The sequence below is a fragment of the Pipistrellus kuhlii genome, unplaced genomic scaffold (assembly GCF_014108245.1).
Source record: "Pipistrellus kuhlii isolate mPipKuh1 unplaced genomic scaffold, mPipKuh1.p scaffold_m20_p_9, whole genome shotgun sequence".
NCBI classification, from domain to species: Eukaryota; Metazoa; Chordata; class Mammalia; order Chiroptera; family Vespertilionidae; genus Pipistrellus; species Pipistrellus kuhlii.
Window position 1 is genome coordinate 53,423,218 of NW_023425595.1, and position 20,820 is coordinate 53,444,037.

At 36.1% G+C, this 20,820-nt stretch overlaps 1 protein-coding gene across 1 annotated transcript in view; it reads left to right on the plus strand.

Moving 5' to 3' along the window:
• Positions 1-20,820, plus strand: part of CNTN5 (contactin 5) — a 720,133-nt gene that overhangs the window by 668,085 nt on the left and 31,228 nt on the right. Inside the window, exons 18-20 of the mRNA XM_036427705.2 lie at positions 3,875-3,945; positions 6,255-6,489; positions 15,799-15,908. Coding sequence (XP_036283598.1) covers positions 3,875-3,945; positions 6,255-6,489; positions 15,799-15,908 — 416 coding nt within the window. The remainder of the gene's footprint in view (positions 1-3,874; positions 3,946-6,254; positions 6,490-15,798; positions 15,909-20,820) is intronic.

Consider the following 20,820-nt stretch of genomic DNA (forward strand, 5'->3'; position numbering starts at 1 on the left):
TTAAATATACAATAAAATATTATTAACTATAGTCACTCTGCTGTTCATTGCATCTCCACAACTTATTTATCTTACCTTCTGACCATCTTCATCCATGTTGTACCCCCCATATCTCACCTCTGGCAACCACCAACCCCTTCATGGTTTCTTCATATTCCACATATAACTGTCTGTCTTTCTCTGTGTAACTTATTTTACTTATTATAATTCTCTCAAGGTGCATCCATGTTGTTACCAGTGGCAGGATTTTCCTTTTTATGGCTGAGTAATATTTCATACTATACAGGGTTTGACAAAAGTAGTTTTACAGTTGTGAGTATGCAAAACAGAGTTTATTCTTGTATTATTATTTTTTAATTATTGTATAATTTTTCATATGATAAAAGCTAAACCTACTTTTCCCACCCCTGTATATATGCACACACATACCAAATTGCCTTTATCCAATCATCAGTCCATTGACACTTAGGTTGTTTTCATTTCTTTTCTTTTTTTTTTTTTTAATATATTTTATTGATTTTTCACAGAGAGGAAGAGAGAGGGATAAAGAGTTAGAAACATCAGTGAGAGAAAATTATCGATCAGCTGCCTCTTGCACATCCTCTACTGGGGATGTGCCCACAACCAAGGTCCATGCCCTTGCCCGGAATCGGGCCCGGGACCTTTCAGTCTGCAGGCCGACCCTCTATCCACTGAGCCAAACCGGTCTCAGCTGTTTTCATTTCTTTAAAGCTTTAAGTTTTCTATTAGTAGTTTCTATTATATCTAGTAAACTTTTTTATTTCAAAATAATTGGTTTTTATACATCTAGACCACTAACACACAAATGACCAATAATGCCTTTTGTGTTATTTGTGTTAGCTATTAAAATTGGAGGTAGTGTGAAAGAGGATCTTATATTTTTTTTATATTAAGTTAAATATGGGCTATCTTCTCTTTTTTTAAATATATTTTATTGATTTTTTTTTAAAGAGAAGAAGGGAGAGGGATAGAGAGCTAGAAACATAGATGAGAGAGAAACACCAATCAGCTGCCCCCCACTGGGCATGTACCTGAAACCAAGGTACAGGCCCCTGTCCGGAATCAGACCTGGGACCCTTCAGTCTTCAGGCCAACACTCTATTCACTGAGCCAAACTGTTTAGGGCAGGGCTATCTTCTCTTGAAAAGAAATTAGCAGCTGTAAGAAAACTTCAAGGATTGATTTCAAATAATGAGAGAAATTTTATGCAATCTGGGTTATTTATGTATAATCAACATAGAAACTACCCAAAGAATTAAATCATAGAAAGTATTACTTCCCTCTGTTGGTTGCTCAAAGTGAAAATTTTCACCAAATGTTTTACCAGTTTCTTTTTAATTTTTTTTTTACTCAAAAAATTAACACTTTTGAGAAATCTAATTTTTTTTTTTAATAAATGCATTAATTGACTGTGGCACTTTACATCTCTGATCTAGAGGTTCCATGCATCCTCTTTTTAGATGATGTTTGAGGTCAGAATAAAATAGGAAAGGATCCTCAATGCCTAGTCTTTCCACAAAATCCATGATCCAAAATTCAGGATGGTTGTCCTCAAAGAGGAGGATAAAGTCTTAACTTTGAGGTATAAACTTAATTATTTCAATGTAATAGACAATGTATGTGGCTTTGGAGATATGACCTGTAATGTTATTTGGCTGTTAGTTGTCAGAGATTACCATGAACCATATGATGGGGGTGCAGAGCACATTTAAAAAACAAAACAAAACAAAACAAAAAACTAATGCTACTAAGACAAGCCATAATGGCATAACATTAACAAATTATCTTGTTTCCACTATTTGTTTGACTATGTATTGGTAGTCACAATATTCAGAACTCTAAAATTTTAACCACGGATGGAATATTTGGAATCTTATGGAACCTTATATCTGTACCCTTTTACACATACAGTTAAACTAGTTATCTGTACCCTTTTACACATACAGTTAAACAGGAAGGTGCCTTACTCATACTATACACTAGGAAGGGAATTAAGAATTAGTTCTATATACCACTGGTTTGGGGACATGGTGTTAAGTTCCTAGCTGTTATATGTAACAATAACCATGTCTACTACCAAAAACTCACATAAAATGATTTACTCATTGTTCATATAAAAAGGGCATATTCAGTTATTGCTATAACACTATCATTTTTTTCTCAGTTGAATTCTTTGTGATTTCTTGAATGAAAGATAAAGAGCTATTACATGCCCTTGTAATTCTGAGGTGATTTCTGAGAGTGAACTCCATATATGAGTAACTTTTAATTCTCACCTGAGGATATATATATTTAATATATTTTATTGATTTTTTGCAGAGAGGAAGAGAGAGGGATAGAGACTTAGAAACATCGATGAGAGAAAAACATTGATTAGCTGACTCTTGCACACCTCTTACTGGGGATTTGCCTGCAACCAAGGTACATGCCCTTGACAGGAATCGAACTTGGGACCTTTCAGTCCCCAGGCCTATGCTCTATCCACTGAGCCAAACCGGTTAGGGCAAGAATATCTTTTTTAAATTGATTTGAAAGAGAGAGGAATAGAGACAGAAACATTGATGTGAGAAAGAAACATCAATCATTTGCCTCTAATATGTACCCCACCTAGGGATCGAACAAGGAATTTGGGTATGTGCCCTTTGGTGTCTGTGACAACACTCCAACCAACTGAGCAACCTGGCCAGGGTGAATATCTTTAGCATACATGTAACTGTGAGGAAAGAATGACAGGTGGCTACTGTTGCGTATAGACTTCTGCATGTGCATCATCAAGAGAAGAAATAGTTCATGGAGCTATTTCAGTGTCCAAGGACACTGAAGTTTGGACCTTAGCAAATGTAGTTTATTTGTTTCAGTGGAACCAATTATATATTCACAGACTTTTCTCTTCTACCTCTCTTAGCCAAGGAGAATGTTTATTTTTTTATTTATTTCTAATAGAATATAAATTCTACATAAGTTTTTCTGGTATATAAAATGCTGTGTGAGTATCTACCAGTAATTAATTGCCTTTCATAGAGGTAGGTAATATATGGGAGTGAATTTATTGTTTATGAGTATATCAATGGTTTTTAAAAACTATATTCTGAGATATAAATTCAACGCTGAAGTGTAAAATTGCTCCTGCAGGCTCATAGCCTGGAAAATGATTTCTTTTAATAGTTCTCTTCATTTAGCAGTTCTTCATTTGAAAATGTTTCCTTTCAGCTGCAGATTTTGTGGTTTGGTGTGGTGAAGGGGAAATTTATCCCTTTCACACATTTATTCTTTTAATATTTATTTGAAAAAGTTTCGCCAGATGCTTATATATTTTGCAGTTTGCAGAGAGATTTATTTTCAGTTTTATTTCTTTTTAATGTTTATTCGTTTAAATACGTTTTCAATCCATGGAAGTGTCGCTAAGATTTCTTTAGAGCTCTTTAGGGGCTTCTCATAAAGCACTAATGCTAATGTCAACCTGTGGGGTTTTCCAGGGAGTCTGCAAGCCCTAAAACCACAGAAAAGAGTCACATCCCTGGAAAGAAGGAGACAGTGTGTAGGGGAAAAACTAACTAACACTAGAAGATGATGTCCTTATCTATAAAGTTAATTATAATTTAGACCTTACTCTCCCATCGCATGAACAAGAAGTCTCACTAGTTTGGGGATGCAAGGTGTGACCAAGAAAAATACATTTCACTTGCAGATTTGAAAGTAGGGTATCTGTCACAAACATCTTGTCTTAATACTGAATATTACCAGTAACTTATATCAGGATTTCACCCAACCTGAGTAATGATGTGTTCTTATTATAAAGACCCTTAAATGATACGTGTATTTCTCACTTGCTCTCTGCCCATTTTATCCACAGTTCCAAAGACAGCACCCACCAACGTGAGTGGAAGAAGTGGAAGAAGGCACGAGTTAGTCATTGCCTGGGAGGTAAGAGAGCCTGTACTCAGATGTCAGAACTGGTTGAGTCCTTAGGAAATACGGCTACATATCTAGGATCTGTACTTGGTGCAGAGACACTGGGTAATTTCTGTTTAAATTAGGTGAAGGGACACTTTGAGCATGCATTGCTCAGATAAATATTGTTAACATCATCCTTCCTCATTTTCATACCAGCCCCAGTTAACTTTTCCCCAAGTCTGTGGAACGTCTTCCTGTGAACAAGCTATTTCATAATAAAGTTTGATTAAAACACATCTTTTCATATATTACTTCAGATGTCTGCTTAACTTAGTTCAATATTTAATTATTTCAAGATTAAGTGGCACCCTTGACTTATTTGGAGTCTAAAACTATTGAGGAGGAAGGAACTGACCTCCACTGACTTTGTGGCATCATGCCTTGCTTATCTCATACAACAATCCTATTAGTGGGGCTCATTTTCCTTGTGTTAAATATCATGATACCGAAGCAAAGTTTAGCTACTTTCTCTGAGAAGAGTAGGATTGGGGACTTGTATAACAAAACTTATGTTCTTTTGTCTCCTTCACCATATGATCTCAGTTTCTTATCAAAGAAAAGAAGTGTGAGAGGTGCATTTATTTTTCATGAACCCACTTTCCTTTTCTGATGATAAATTACCTTATTATTCAATATAGCTGTGTAGCTCACCAAACTATGCTTTAGATTAGAATATGAAAATAGAATTTAAATGAAAATGTCTACTGGAGAAAACTAAACAAATTCCTAACACTCTAGGGACAATGATCAAATATACAGAAAAACGTCTTTTCCCAATAAGAAATTTTCCTTGAGCACGCTCTCTGTCCTGCTCTTATGTCCAGTCCCCTCTTCTTCAATAAAACGTTTTGTCTTGTTTTTATTTCTGCAGAGGGATTAATTTCCCACTACCTGAATTTCAGTGAGACCAAATATCTCTAAATGGATTTGCCTTGCCTATACCCATTTTGTGTCAAAGTCAGCTCAGGCTGCTAAAACAAATGTTGTATAGACCAGGTGGCTTATAAATGACAGGAATTTATTTCTCACAGTTCTGGAAGCTGGAAGTCTACAGTCAAGGCACCAGCAGGTTGAGGCCTGGTGAGGCCTGATTCCTGGTTGGTAGACAGTCATTTTCTCACTGTCCTCAATGGCAGAGAGGCAAGAGAGCTCTCCAGTCTCTTTTGTAAGAGCACTAATCCCATTCATGCAGGCTCTTCCCTTATAATCAAATCACCCACCAAAGGCCCTTTTTCTTATAGCATCCCATTGGGGGATTTCATCTCATAAATTTGGGAGGGATATAAAGTTCAATCTGTAGTTCTTTAATTTAATAATTTTTTTCTCTTTTATTGATATTTGACTCAATACACTTTTTTCTCAAATCAAAATTCAAAAGAAAAACAATTTAGCAATTATTTATTGAGTATCTATAATGTGTTGAATATTGTGCTAGGTAGTGGCTGATAACTATTCCATTCACTAACTAGCCAATCACAAATACTCATTTTTTGATGCAAAACTGATGTCCATTTAACAAATTTAAATATAAGCCTTTTAGTACAAGAAGTTTCTTATACAAATACTATATTCCAGTTTTTTCATATGTTAGTAATGCACAAAAGCAATTAAAAAAAAACAGTAGAAGAAAGGTTTTACATTAATGTCTCCTAGATTTTCTGAGCTAGCAGCTTGACAAAGCATCGCCAGTGACAAGATTTCCTGACCTTTAGATTGTATGATACTTTTTCCCAACTTGTTATATTCTAGTGTGCAATCCAAAGGCCTCCATTTCATATTCAGGACTAATTGGAGCAAATTTGTTTCACTTCAGCAGTTTTCAGTACTCTTAGTACTTCCCTTAAATACCAAGTAATATTATTATTTTTTCATCCTCTACCCTTAAAAGCCTTTTAAATTTTCTGCAACTGCCAAGTGATTATGCTATGTTGGCTTTTAATCCTATATAATAAAAGGTTAAATGCAAAATTATCCCCTGGACTGGGATTTTGGGAGTTCAACCTCCAGTTGGACCACAGGGCAGGGTCAGCCAACCACCCGAGGCCCCTCCCCCTGCCAGCCCCACCTCTGATAGGCCCCTCCCCCCAATAGGGGTGGTCTAGCTGTACCACCCTCTACACAAATTTGTGCACTGGGCCTCTAGTGTACTATAAAGATTTGAGTCTTCTTTTCTTTGGTTATCCATAATTTTTAAAAATTTAAACTTTTGAAAGAAGAGGATTTTTTATGGTAATTCATTATTTAGCTTATAATTAATTGCTTTTTTTCCTTTTCTTTAGCCAGTATCTGAAGAGTTTCAGAATGGGGAAGGCTTTGGCTATATTGTGGCTTTCAGGCCCAATGGAACACGTGGGTGGAAGGAGAAAATGGTGACATCCTCTGATGCTTCCAAGTTCATTTATCGAGATGAAAGTGTCCCTCCCCTTACTCCCTTTGAAGTGAAAGTTGGCGTTTATAACAACAAAGGGGATGGACCTTTCAGTCAAATTGTGGTCATCTGTTCCGCTGAAGGAGGTCAGTTTCTTTATCCGTATTTTTATTCAATATATTTTAACATTTTATTTTGCTATACAGGTGAGATATTGTTGTACAAATGTTACAAAATACAAATACATCAAAATGAAAACAAAAATCACCTATAGTCTCACTATACTTTTTAGATATATTTTTCCACGTAATTTTTATTAAAGAAAATTGACCATTCCATAGCTGTTGCTTCATGTTCTTCACTTTCTAATGAAATATGACAAATATCTTTCTATGATAATAACAATATTAGTAATAGCTAATTAGTGTATCCTATACTCTTCATGGTTTGAAGTGTAGATAATTTTTTTATTTTAACCCATTAAATTTATATAAGATAAATTTAAATGAAGAAACCATTTGTATGAACAATAAATACATGTATTTATGACTAACATCATACACACCACATTGCACTGACTAAGAAGTTTCAGGTAGGGTTTCTTGTTGGAAGGTGTGCACACGTGACATCTTTCAATCCCCTTGACAATGTTGCCTAATAGGCATTATTATCTCCTTTGTAAATAAAAGAAAATTCAAGTTCAGAAAAGTTAAAAGTCACACAGCTTGTAATTGAGAATAAGCTCAGGTCTGTGTAATCATTAAATCCTTGATTTTTCTGTAGCTCACTGTCTTCATATGCTTAATCTCATGTAATTCTTAATATAAAATAATGAGGTAGGCAGGACTTAGCAGGTAGTAAACCCATTACTCAGCTTTCTTTATCAAAATCCTGGGCTTTGTTAAGTTAAAAAAAAAATATCCAATTTTCTGAGTGAGAGAAAGCATGATATATCTTACCTAAAATTAGCTTTTCTTCTTAGTCCTTCTATTAAGGTGCAAATTTTTCATTGGCCCTGAGAATAAAAATGATGCCTTCCATTTCCTAAGTGTGACAAATGACTGCGAAAATGTTCCACCAAAGGCAACAATGACTTGACCTTCCAAATAATGATTGTCTTTATAAACTGACCTTTCTACTTCCTTTGTGGCCACATTTGTGACTTAAAAAGCTGAAGAGAATTATTCATCTTTTCGTTCTGGAGTTCATATGAGGATATAAATAAGGCCCTTTAAATATTGAAGCACAAAAGTAGATTCTGATTTATGTAAGATGTAGTTTTTCAAAACAAGCTGCCTTATATTTGTCTAACATAGAGCCAGATTTTGAAGCAGAAGCAGAAAGCTTATCCTAGTATAAGAATGTATCCCAAGAAACTAGAATCACCAATCAGAAAGGACATATGCACCCCTATGTTCATAGCAGCACAATTTATCATAACTAAGATTTGGAAACAGCCTAAGTGCCTATCAGCAGATGAGTGAATTTAAAAACTGCGGTACATCTACACAATGGAATACTACACTGCTATAGAAAGGAAGGAACTCCTACCATTTGCAACAGCATGGATGGAACCGGAGAGCATTATGCTAAGCAAAATAAGTCAGTTAGAGAAAGATGAATCGCATAATCTCACTCATTTGTGGAATATAATGAACAACACAAACTGATGGACAAAAACAGATCCATGACAGAGAAGCATTGATCAGACTGTCAAACCCCAGAGGGAAGGTAAGGGAGGGTGGGGGTAAGGGAGAGAGATAGACCTAAGGACTTGTATGCATGCATATAAGCCTAACCAATGGACACAGATACCAAGTGGATGAGGGCATGAGCAGGGTATGGGGGGGTAATAGGGGATAAGAACACATATGTAATACCTTAATCAATAAAGAATATACCATATATATATATATATATATATATATATATATATATATATATATATATATATATATTATATATATATTTAAAAAAAGAATGACCAGGAAAGTGAAGAACCAAGTAATAACAAGGAATTATAGATGTTCCAATGACATGCCCATGCACTTAACATCTCAAATGTCTGATGTGTTTCAGCTAGAGCTGGGGGACTATATTAGTTATACTAACTCTTACAACCAAATATGAGGTAGAAATCTCAAGCCTCAATCTACTGTTCAGGAAACTGAGTCTCAGAGAGGTTAAGTAACATGCTCAAATTGACACCAGGAAGTGACAGAGTTGTAAATGACTGTAGTTAAGTGGCAGACCCGGATATGAACCTAAGAATGTACAGCTACAAAGCTCATACTTTTAACCACGATCCTATACTATATCATCAGGAATGTATATAATAATATTTTATTAATGGATTATGTAATTACATATGATAACATTTTGTATTATGTTACACCAAAAATCTATTTGAACTACGTGTTTTATTCAGGAAGTGCTTACTCTTGTTGCCTTAAAATTTCTTCAACCTAATCATCCAGCACATAGCCCCAAAGGTTACATGAGATGAATGTGAGGCATTAGTGCACATGTTTTGTATGTTAACACCAGGGCTGGCTTTAAGAAATCCAGATTTGTACATTCCTTGTCAACTTTCGCTTTGAAATGAAATTATAGCAGCTACCAGGGGTTGTTAATACTGTGTTTCCTTACACTTGGAATGGTTTGCCTTTGGGGATTTCTCTTTCAAGCTGGATGGGAAATATGCATAATTTTCTTTCAAAGACACTGAGGTTGTTACTGTAACATTTCATAGTAACACCTCATTTATTTTGGTAGACTGAAATATAAAAAATATCAGCAAATTAAATCTGAATAGAGTCTGCCTTTGTTCTGACAACAAAATTCAAACATATATTTGGCACTTGTTCACTAATTAAATTTACTAATTTGGAACTTCGTGTGTAAACAGGAGTAAAGTTTTTAGCATCATGAATTCATGTCAACTAAGAAAGGCAGTACAATGGAAAGGAAGAGCCAGAGCCTAGAGTCAGCAAAGCCTGGGTTCAGTCTGCTCACAATAACTGTGCGTCCCGGGCAGTTTACCCATCTCTCTGACCCTTACCTTCCTCCATGTAAAAAAATCAAAGTTTTGCCCTAACCTGTTTAGTTCAGTGGATAGAGCATCAGCCTGCTGAATGAAGGGTCCCAGGTTCGATTCTGGCCAAGGGTACATACCTTGGTTGTGGGCACAACCCCAGTAAGAGGTATGCAGGAGGCAGCTGATCGATGTTTCTCTCTCATCAATATTTATAACTCTCTATCCAGCTCCCTTCTTCTCTGTAAAAAATCAATCAAGTACATTTTTTAAAAATCAAAAGTTTTGAACTGGAACATCTCTGCAAGTCATTACAAATCTAAGACTGAAATTTTGTCAACTTACTCTACATCCTAAAATACTCATTTCGGTTTTCATTTCCCCCAGGTAATAATAGGCTCACTTTTGTTACATACTAAAAAGAAGGAAAACAATACCCTTTTTTAAACACTTAAATAAGTGTTTACTTGAACTTGAAGTGCTTTACTTGAAGAGGCGTAAGGGTTTTCCTGATCGAGCCTTTTTTAAAGCGTCAAGGCCTGTAATAAATGTATAAAATAATATTGGACTCACGCCAGTGCAGATGCCTCCCTCTACCTGTGGATGTTCATAAGATTCATAGCGTTAATCATCAGTCTTGCCAAAAGCCCAACTGATCTGATGGAGACTGTATTTCCCGATAAGACGAATTCTGCATGTTTGTTCTTTCAGTAACCTACTTCACCCTAAAATCCCTCTGTATTTATATACAGAATAAGAGGGGTGAGACAGCTCTCCAGTTCTGTTTATGGGCATTGTTCTCCCTATTCATATTAGACATACTCAATACCTGCCTAGAGCTGACAGCAAATCAGAAGGAAAACATGTACTAGATGCTGAATCAGATGTAGCTCACAGAATTAATGTTGATCAGAGGGAACCACAGAACAGAAGGCCTACAAGACAGTTCTAGTCACCTACCCATTTCCCACTGGCACATGATGCCAGCTCACATGCAGAACACACTGCCACAGGTGCCGATACGCACCTCTCCTTTTCCTCTCAAGAAAGCCTATTGAAACGCAAGTAAGAATCAATTATTACAGTGAAAACCTTGAATGTGATGTGTTATTAAAAGAACTAATCATTTATGTATATTGATATTTGGTAAATCCCTTGGGAAATGCCTTGACTCATGACACGGAGGTTGGTTGTTGCCCCAGAATTGTCAGAAAGCTCCATGGTTTCCGCAGAGGAAGTAACCCTGAATTGCTCCATCAGTGCCAAGCAGCATCTGACATCACTTCCATGCTCTCTGCACATCTATCAATTACCTATACTCTTTAAATCAGGAAAGTCTTACATGCACGCCAACCTTGACTTGACTTCCGATACAAGGGTATGGCATAATCCTATATAATACTTTCATTTTGGAAACAGTTCTAATGTTTTTTTTTAAAGATGAGCAAAGTTTCAACAGAAGTGATATTAAAAAAGTATGGTGGAAGTGATAGAAGTGATTTTTTTTTCCTAGATGAAAAATCAGATTGACTTTTATTTCTATATTTCTAGACGTACTTATTTGTTAAAATTATATCTATAGCTTTATTTAATTCTTATTACCATAGCTTTGGAAAATGGAGATAACCTGAACATTCAATTACATCTAACAGAAAAATATGGGAAAAAATCAATATAGATAGATTAATTATAGATTGAAATACTTGTTTATTTGTGATGCGCTGTAGCCTTTTCTAGTGTTGTGTTGGTTGTGTATGTGGGTTTTTTTGTGATGTATTCTTGTTTTTCGCTTTTTGTCTTGTATGTAAAAATATGTGCTGCTTTTATTTTTATTAAAACCAAAAAGCCTCTCCTCATCATCATAAAATCATATGCAATTAACTCCCTGCAAATGGAGCTACCAAACAGCTCAAATTAAAACCCAACATTCATGAGGTGTTATTCCCCCCAATCAGTTTTTAGCTGAAACTGAGCTCAGTGGGATTTATGTGAACTTGAAAATTAATAAATTGGCATATTCATTGTAAAATACAAGAAATAATTTCCTGTCTTTGCCAGATGATCCATTTGGATTAGTGCCTGTAAAAGTTCAACTGCAGCTGTCTTCACTGAATTTTTAAATAATGAAACCATAACCCTTCTCCCAAGGAGTTTATTAAGCCCTCCTTTGATTAATGCTGTTACCCACTGCTCCTGGGAAGTCAGATGTATAATCGATATTACAAGCACAGCCCCTCATATTACTTGGAGAAGTCCTGCTGCTAGGTCACTTAATACAAATGTATCATCTAAATTCATGAACATGGTAATGCTGTTGCAAATTTTCAATCTAACAGAAACTGAAATCTATCAATCAGTCTGTCCATTTCCTATGCCAAGATTGGAGTGAAGTTAACCATGTCCTCATTATAATATCAGAGAGAGGATAGAGAGGGAGATTTTCAAGTCTTTGAGTCTATTAAATATAACACAAGTAAGATCTCAGAAATAGATTCTTGAATTTTCATCAAATTACCTAAGTATAATAGACGTGAGAGTGGCAGGAATCATCCTGTGGTTTACAGATCAGGAGAGTTTTGGAGATGCATGAATGTGACAGGATCAATGAGGAGCAGTGCAGCTATGATTCTAATTTATCAAAAATTCCATAAAAGATTTTAAAAATTTATAGTAAGCTCGTGGCGGGTTAAATAGGAAATGTGGGGGTCTAGGTAGTTTCTGGCAAGACTTATAGAGCCCAGGTGGGAATCCCAACATCAATAGTCCTGGAGGAAGATAGCAGTGGAAGGGCAAGGAGAAGAGAGAGCGATAACAAAGGGTGTGTAGTACACAGACACATACACGGAAGCAGAATAGCATAGTGATTAGCCCTAACTGCCTTGCTCAAAACCTCCCCCCTCCCCTCTGCAGCTGGGTGACCTTCGGCCAGTTGCTTATCCTCTCTGCCCCCAATATCCTCATCTGAAAAGAGTGACTGTAGGGTTGTTAGAGGATCAGCTAATACATATGAGAAGTATGAATAGGGCTTGACACATGTCAAATGCTCAAAAATTGGCAATTATTACCTTTGTTTTTGCTCCTTATCTATTTTGTTTGTTCTTTTTTTAAAATATATTTTTATTGATTTCAGAGAGGAAGGGAGAGGGAGAGGGAGAGAAAGATAAAAAAAATGAATGATGAGAGAAAATCACTGACCTGTTGCCTCCTGCATGCCCCACGCTGGGGATCGAGCCCACAACCTGGGCATGTGCCCCAAATGGAAATCAAACCATTCAACCACTGAGCCAGGCTTTATTTTTACGGTAATTTTATTCAGTTCATTACTCTGTCAGTTATTTGGAGGTAATTGGGCAGCAAGAGAGTGAACTATATATGTTTCCTATACACTCTCTCTCTATGCCCCCAAACTGACTAGAAGTGGAGAATGAGCCAGCCATTCCTTGGTGCCTATTTTACAAGAGATGAAAGAACTCTTGAGACACGAGTTCTAGTTGGGACACAGAGTTTAGATATGTCACATTTTCCCTCTGCAAAATGAGGACTTGTATTTAAAACATATTCCCAAATCCTATAGAGGCCAGGTAAGAAATAGAAATAAGTGAAGTATTCTTAGAGTGAAGCCAGAAGTTTTTATTTTTATATGAAATGTTAGAATAAATTAATTTAATACATTATTTAGGCAAACAAAAGATGACTGGAGACCAACTTGCCCATTCATTACGAGCTTTGATCCAAGTGTATCTGGAAAATTCTTTCTAGCTGTACATTCCATCACTCAGGGACAATGGGATACCCAAATAGTTAATTCCAATCCAACGCAGATATGCTGTGACCCAGTCATTTACTCCTGCCTACAGACAAACTTTATTGTTAGAGCTTGAAATGATTGGTTGATTGATTGATAGTTTATCTTTATTGTTGAAGGTATGACAGTTGTCACCTTTTTCTTCCCATTGACTCCCTCCATCCCACTCCACCCCCTCCCAGGTCTTGATTGCAGTATTACAGACCAACTTTTTGATTCACACAAGAATATTCACCTGGCTATAAATGACTCATACTGAAATTCTTGGAAGTAAACTGAGATTATGATTTCACTTGCTGAAATTTCAAGTTTAGTATTATTTTGCTGTAATATGCACATCTACTTCTGATGTTATTTACATCTAGAAGGTGAAACAAATAAAAAAAATGACACTCAGTTCTTGATTTATTTACCCTTATTTAATTAGATGCAACTATAATGTTTAGCCTGCAAGAATGCAAATGTGAAATGTCAGCTTGGGTTTGACCCTGATTTAATATCCTCAGAGCTTATAAGTAGAAATCAGGATGCTTGTTTGAGAAGGAAGTTTCTGAATATTTATCTTCTTTAAACTTTTCTTATTTTTTACTCTTTTAAAACTTTCTTATGTCTGAGAAATACTTAAATCTGTGTAGTGCTACAGAAAGCTGATAGAGAAATACTTCCTTTTTCTAAACTTGGAAAGAGATGTAAAAGCTGCCACCTAACTACATATTTTGTGCTTCTGAAATTATTTATCCCCCTGCAATCTCCTTTGACAAAGATGTAATTGCTTCAATAATATAAAAGCTGAAATGAGGCATTTGGCATACAAATCTCTGCAATGCATTCATTTGAAAGATAAGCAAAACTGCTTCCAAATAGCCAATTTACCCTGAGTGGCTGTCTTTGAAATCCGTAGATCATATCCTAACTCCTGCAGATCAGGGTGTACACATCTTAAGAACATGAGCATTTCCTTTCCTTTCCTTGAAAAATCAAGAATCTTACTTCTGTTAAATAGCAATGAAAAAGATGTTTGCAAGCCTGCCTACCTGAATTTTAGAATAAAATAGTAGAATCTTTCCCCAGGATTTTTTAAAAATCAGGTGAATACATTAATAACAAGCAGCTGCAAAGTCAGATGAGGTAAACCACTAGCAAAAGTAAATAATAAAATATATTCAAAGAGGGACCGAATGCAAAATTAAAGTGTATACCATGACAGAAACTTATGTCATCTTCCATGTAGAGATGAATGTGAATTCACCACAGCAGTTTGAATTAACGCAATCATGTGATCTTAATGAGTGCCTTACCAAAAGGAAATCATTTTCTGGGTAAACATGTACCTTTGAAAATCTTCTGTGGAATCCTTTTACAATAAAAGGATTGATTGATATTTCTTAAAGAATACTACACATAGGCTCTCCAAATAGATGTGTGACCACCTTCCATTAGAAAAGGAAAAATCTAAAAAAAAAAAAAAAAGGTTGGAATCCTTTCTATATTTCTCATAATGACTTTTAATATTTTTATTTAGAATTCTGTCTTTGGCATATGGTTACCTAAATCCAAAACAAACAATCAACAACAACAAAACATTTCAACAGAGTAATCTGAGCTCTTACCAGTGATATGGAGTTAATATTAAAGTCTCGACAATTTTTAAGGGATAGTATTTTTTTAAAATCAGATTTGTATAGAACAGTTGGAACTAATGGATAGCCTTTGTTCTGTCATTTTGTTGAATATGTGTTTGTGACATAGTATTTATGATTCTGCAGTGTCAAAGCTGAAAATATTTTTTTCCTCACATCAAGTGCAACTCAAAGTGCTGCTCTTGATGGATGCCAATCAGACATGGTGCATTTGGAAAAAATATGAGAAAGGTCGCTGAGCATAGCAACAGCCTGGAGACCTTCAGGGACCTTTCCTTTTCATTCTACAGCTATCTTAAAAGTCAACGCATGCCTTTTAAATACCATGATTCATAACATATTCCTTATACAATCATAGAAATGTGGTTTTGTGGTTGGAACAACAAAAACAACTCATGTAATTTGGACTTTTTGTGCCTGCAGAGGCTAAAAAGCTAAAATAATAATAATAAGTAGTATTTTGTGAATGAATAGTTTAAGTACCAAGGACTGTGCTCAATATTTTGTAGGTGTTATTCCAATTAAAACTAAACTAAAACATTTCTCAGCTAAATACTCTTATTATGTCCACATTGCCAGGGAACTGGGCTTAGGAAGAGGTGAAGCTACTTGCCTACAGGGAAATAAATATATAATGCTTTTGAATGCAAACAGCACAGGGGGAAAAAAATAAAAAGCCAATTGTGACTCCTACTTTTTTCTTTTGATCATTATGGTAGATGGCAGGCAATTTAAGCCAAACAATTTAACTTCTCCAGAAATGTCCGAGTTAATCCAAGGATAAACATCTTCTCTGCTTGTCTTCCTAGATTTGTCATTTCTTGTTGGTAAGACTTGATGAGAACTGACCATAGTATGGAAATCCAAAAAGATCATCTTTTTACTTCATTACAAAAGGATGGTGAGGAAAGTAACACCTCTGATAGACATAACTCGCTACCATTGTGGTTTATTATTTTCACTTCCTTTCACACAGAACCTAGTGCCGCTCCCACAGACGTCAAGGCTACAAGTGTGTCCATGTCAGAGATTCTTATTGCATGGAAACATGTGAAAGAGAGCCTAGGAAGACCACAGGGATTTGAGGTATGAACAGAATTATTGAAAATAAGCCTTGTTATTTCTGCTGGCATTGTATTCTCCTAAAGAGCTGGTTTGGTGGCCTTTCAACAGAATCGCATTCCTTTGAAATTTTTCTTTGTGGCAAAGAAAGTAAGAAATATACTACTTTATGGACATGTATTATGTTGCTCATTAGCTGGCTTATTTTTTAGTATCTTTCCATAGCACCATGCAAAGATTTAAAGAAACAAACAACAACAACAACAAAAAAAACGACATGAAAATAGACCTATTTCAATAGCTACAGGTGGCTACTTACTGGTACCCAATTGATTGGTTGTTAAAATGTTTTGAGTATTTTCCTCTAATAATTAAATGTATTAAGCAAGTCTTTCTACTCTATCGTCCTTGGCAAATCTTACCCCCTACTGCTAACTTCTCATATTTGCTTGGAGCTTTGTGATCTGTACATTTTTACTGAAATGACTTTTCATTCCTTAAATTTTTCTATTTTTAAACACAGTTATGTCGGCCTTATAATGGTGATCATTTTATAACAATTCATCAGGTTAATGAAATGTTAGCCTCCAGGAGTGTGGGCAGTCTGTGACCTTGAATATTCCACAAAAACAAGATTCCTGTTCCTCACATAGCTCTTGTTCTTGCCTTCACCAGTCACTGATAGGAAAAGACAGAAAAAGAATTAGCATTCAACTCAACACCTCAGATGCCTAAATAAACTTTTTATTTTTTTTCTCTGTTTTAACTCCACTAAGAGAAAATCATCTTGATTTTTCAAAAATGATCAAGTATAGAACTTGTACACCAACACAAGCTTTTCCTTAGTCTATTTGAGTTTTTCAATAATGTCTGATAGCTATTTGATTAATATACAGCTAGCATTAGAAAATGGTTATTGCGATAAAGAATTTTTTTTTACAATATTTCTAAGTTATAGCAAGGACCATGTATAAGGACACATTACATATACAAAACTCATTGATTTTTCTCTTTGGTCTTACTTCAATTCATTATTTGGTGATAGATAATTTAGCATTTCTCTTATAGTGATTGCACATTTATTTTATAAAAATCACCCTTTTTCCTATCCATGCTTCAGGGACCGTAGCTGATCACCAGGACTGCTAGTACTTGGTTCATGGCACCTACAATATATATTTGTTGAGTGAATGGATATTGCTCTTCACAATCATCCTCTTTTAATACCAATATAGAAGATATTGGGGCCGGGACCGGTTTGGCTCAATGGATAGAACGTCGGCTTGGGGACTGAAGGGTCCCGGGTTCGATTCCGGTCAAGGGCATGTACCTTGGTTGCGGGCATATCCCCAGTAGGGGGTGTGCAAGAGGCAGCTGATCGATGACTCTCTCTCATCGATGTTTCTAACTCTCTATCTCTCTCCCTTTCTCTCTGTATAAAAATCAATAAAATATATTTTTTTTAAAAAGAAGATATTGGGGTGCTCTTCTCAGCTCCCCTTCACTGGGTCACTGCACCATCCCCCAGCTGCTGTGAGTGCTCCTCAGCTTCTCTCTGGATAATTGCCCTCTACTGAAGGGCACTGTCTTACCTGGAAAGTCACCTTCCCCGCAAAAGGCAACCCAATCCCAGGCCAACGGCTGACTCTGACTGACGCTGGTCCCTTCCTCAAGGAGGAAACAAACTTATGATGCAATTTATCATTTGGAGCATTGCTGTGTGCATCCTACCAGGGCTTGGTTACCTGGGACCACACTCTTACTCAGCTCCCTCTTCTTTCACATTCTCCTTTCCTCCCTCCCTTACAATCTACCTGTAGGCACTCTCACAATAAATCAAATAAATTCAAATCTCTGTCTCAAGCTCTGCTTCTAAGGAAACTAACCTAAAACAACTCTGTAAATATAGATCCACCTAGGTCCCTCAATCGGAGAGTCTGGTGAGCACGCTTTTAGGAAGCCACCGGGTGTATTCTGCAGAAGAATGAGGATCCAGTCTCCTATACGTGAAAGCAGTGTTCCCCTTCACAGCCAGTCCCCCTCAACCTTTTTGCTGCCTGCCCTCAGAGCATGACATTCACATTCCTACCATGATTTACCTGCAATAACAGCTCTGGGTAAGGTCCTGCAAAGATCACATATGATTTAGAGTTGTGCACAATTCTTCTCTTCCTGAAACATAAGCCATTCGTTTATTAATTCAACAAATATGTATGAAGGTGTACTAAGTACCAGACCTAAATGTTAGGAATAAAACAATGAACAAAAAAATAAAGTAGCTGTTCTTCTGGAGCTTATATTATAGTAGGGAGGACAAGCTAACAAATAAGTGTGTGACGTAATATCAAGTGATGATAAATTCTGTATAGTAAATAAAACTGGACACGAAGGTAGAGAGTGGAAGAGTCAGTTATTTTTAGAGGTTTGAGAAGTCACCCTTTTTGAGGTTTTGCCTTTGAGTAGAAACATGACCAAATGAGAGAGAGAAGCAGAGAGGGGAGCAAACTCAAAGGCTCTGAAGTCAGAACATGCTGGCCTTGTTCAAAACACAGGAAGGAGGAGGTTCTGGTGAGATAGCAGTGAATAACAGGAAGATTGGCAGCATTGTGATGGAGAAATTGCCAGGACAAAACCAGGTTATACGGAGTCTTGTGAACTGCAAAAATAGGAGTTCAGATTGTATCCTAATTATGAGGAGAGGCCATTTAAGGATGTTGAAGAGTCAAGTCAGGATATGACATTTAAAAGCCTCTTTCAGTGGGTAGAGAATAGACTTCAGAGAGAACCTTAGGGGGAGCAGTGAAGACAGTTGGTACACCTTAGGTAACAATGAGGTTGCTTTCTACTAGAACCGTAGCAGTGGAGTTAATGAGAAATGGACCTTCTAAGATGTGTTCTGAATTGGTTGTATAACAAGATCTGATAATAAATTGGAGGTGGAGCATTACCAAAGATAATACCAGAGATTTTTGACCCAAGAAAGTGAGTGAATGACGTATCAATTACATATAGGAGAAATAGAGAAGAGCACATTTTTCAGAGGAAAAAAAAAAATCAAGGATTCTGTTTAGATGAGTTAAACTTTATAAGCCTTTTTATTTCCAAAAATAGTTGCCAAGTGAATTTTGTGTTAAGAAAAAGGTTAGAGTTAAAGCTGTAGCTCTGAGGAACTATCAGTGCACAGATGGCTTTTATGCGTGTGCTGGCTGAGAGTGCAGGGTGCTGATAGGGATGTCTCAGAATTGACCCTCTGGTGCCTCACCATTTGGAACTCAGGAAAGAAAGAGGATCTGGCCAAAGAAACTAAGGGAGGCACTGAAGAAATTCAGAAGCCAAAGAAGGAATTTTAAGATGGCGTGATCTTCTGAGTCAAATGCTGCTGGGAAACTCAGAAAGATGAGGCCTAAGATTGCCCAATGGGTATGGCACGCAGAGACCCTGTTGACCTTGGTGGTCTCGCCATGATTTACCTGTAACAACAGCTTTCTGTGAGGTTTCATGGAATGCTGATGATCAAGGCTTGACTGGAGATTAAGATCAAGCTCATCCAACAGTAGCACTCAGAAGTGTCAGAGCACAATGTTTGTGCTGAGCCTATTTCCTTCAGAAGGACATTTTATCACAAGCAAAAATGGATATTTCTAAGGATCAAACATTAATAGGAAATGAATCAAATTCTAGAACAATCATCACAAAGACCACATTTTTTTAAGTTAAATCAACTCAAATTCTGACAACCATTTTTACATATGGAAGCAACATAAAATCCAAGGGCACAGGAACATTTATGCAATTTTATAGTGTGTCATAAATTATAGTTTTAAAAATATGGCATCTTGTTAGCAAAGAAATCAATATCTTGTTAATGGGGAAATTAAATGTATACTTTTTATAATCAGAAAATAATTAAAACTTCATATACTTCAGTGGCCAACTATGACATTAACTATTATTTTAAGTAGAATATAACCAGCAGGGATGATTTTTTATTGAGACTATCTAGTAATTGTATAGTTGCATGTAGATTTAAAAATAAGTGTGAGGTAAGTAAGACTTATCAGCATCATCCCCATCCTCTATGTTTTGCATTCTTCATCCCATTAAGGAGAACTCTACTTCTGCTCTTCAACTTACCTACCCTGGAACTTAGGGCTTTCATCATCTTATTTTTTTTTTCTTTTATCAGTTTTCTTTTCTTTAAGTGAATTATCTCCCCAACTAAATATTACTAAAAGATGGTAATGCCTTAAAGCTTAATATTTCATCTCATCACTATCTTTCTCCTCTATTCTATCCCAGATACAATCCTAGCTCCTAGCTGTATTTACTAATGGTAGAATTCTAAGCATGGTGACAAAAAAAAAAAAAGTATATATATATATATTTCTATGAGTCATTTATTTGATTGTTATTGCAGATTTACCTATAATGTCTGAAAGAGCTAGTTACTATAAAGGTGCTGGGTGCCATTTTGAAAGGAGTGGAGGTGGTATTCAGTGCCACCTCTCTTTTATTTCCCTGAATTGAAATGCATGAATTAGTTAGAAAAGGTTCTACTCTTATAAATATTGTATTCTAATGGGAAAGTCAAATAAAATATAAACAAGCAAACAAGTGAGTAAAATAAACTTAGCTAAGAATACATATAGAAGTTCAAAGGTAGCACACATCTGGTTCCTGTAAGGAACAGAAGGAAGTGGAGCTACTGCACCTTGGCAAGCAGTGGTGAGAACGGAAGTAAAATAAGTAGGAGAGTTAAGTGAACAGAGACAAATTACGTAGTAATATACATTTTGTAGAAAGAATGTGTGTTTTATTGTAAATGCAATGGAAAGCTGTTGGAACAAATGTGTCTGATTCATTTTTTCAAAACATCACTCTGGTTGTTCTTAGTGAAGAATACAAGGAGGTAGGGGAAGCTCAGGAGTAGAAGTTA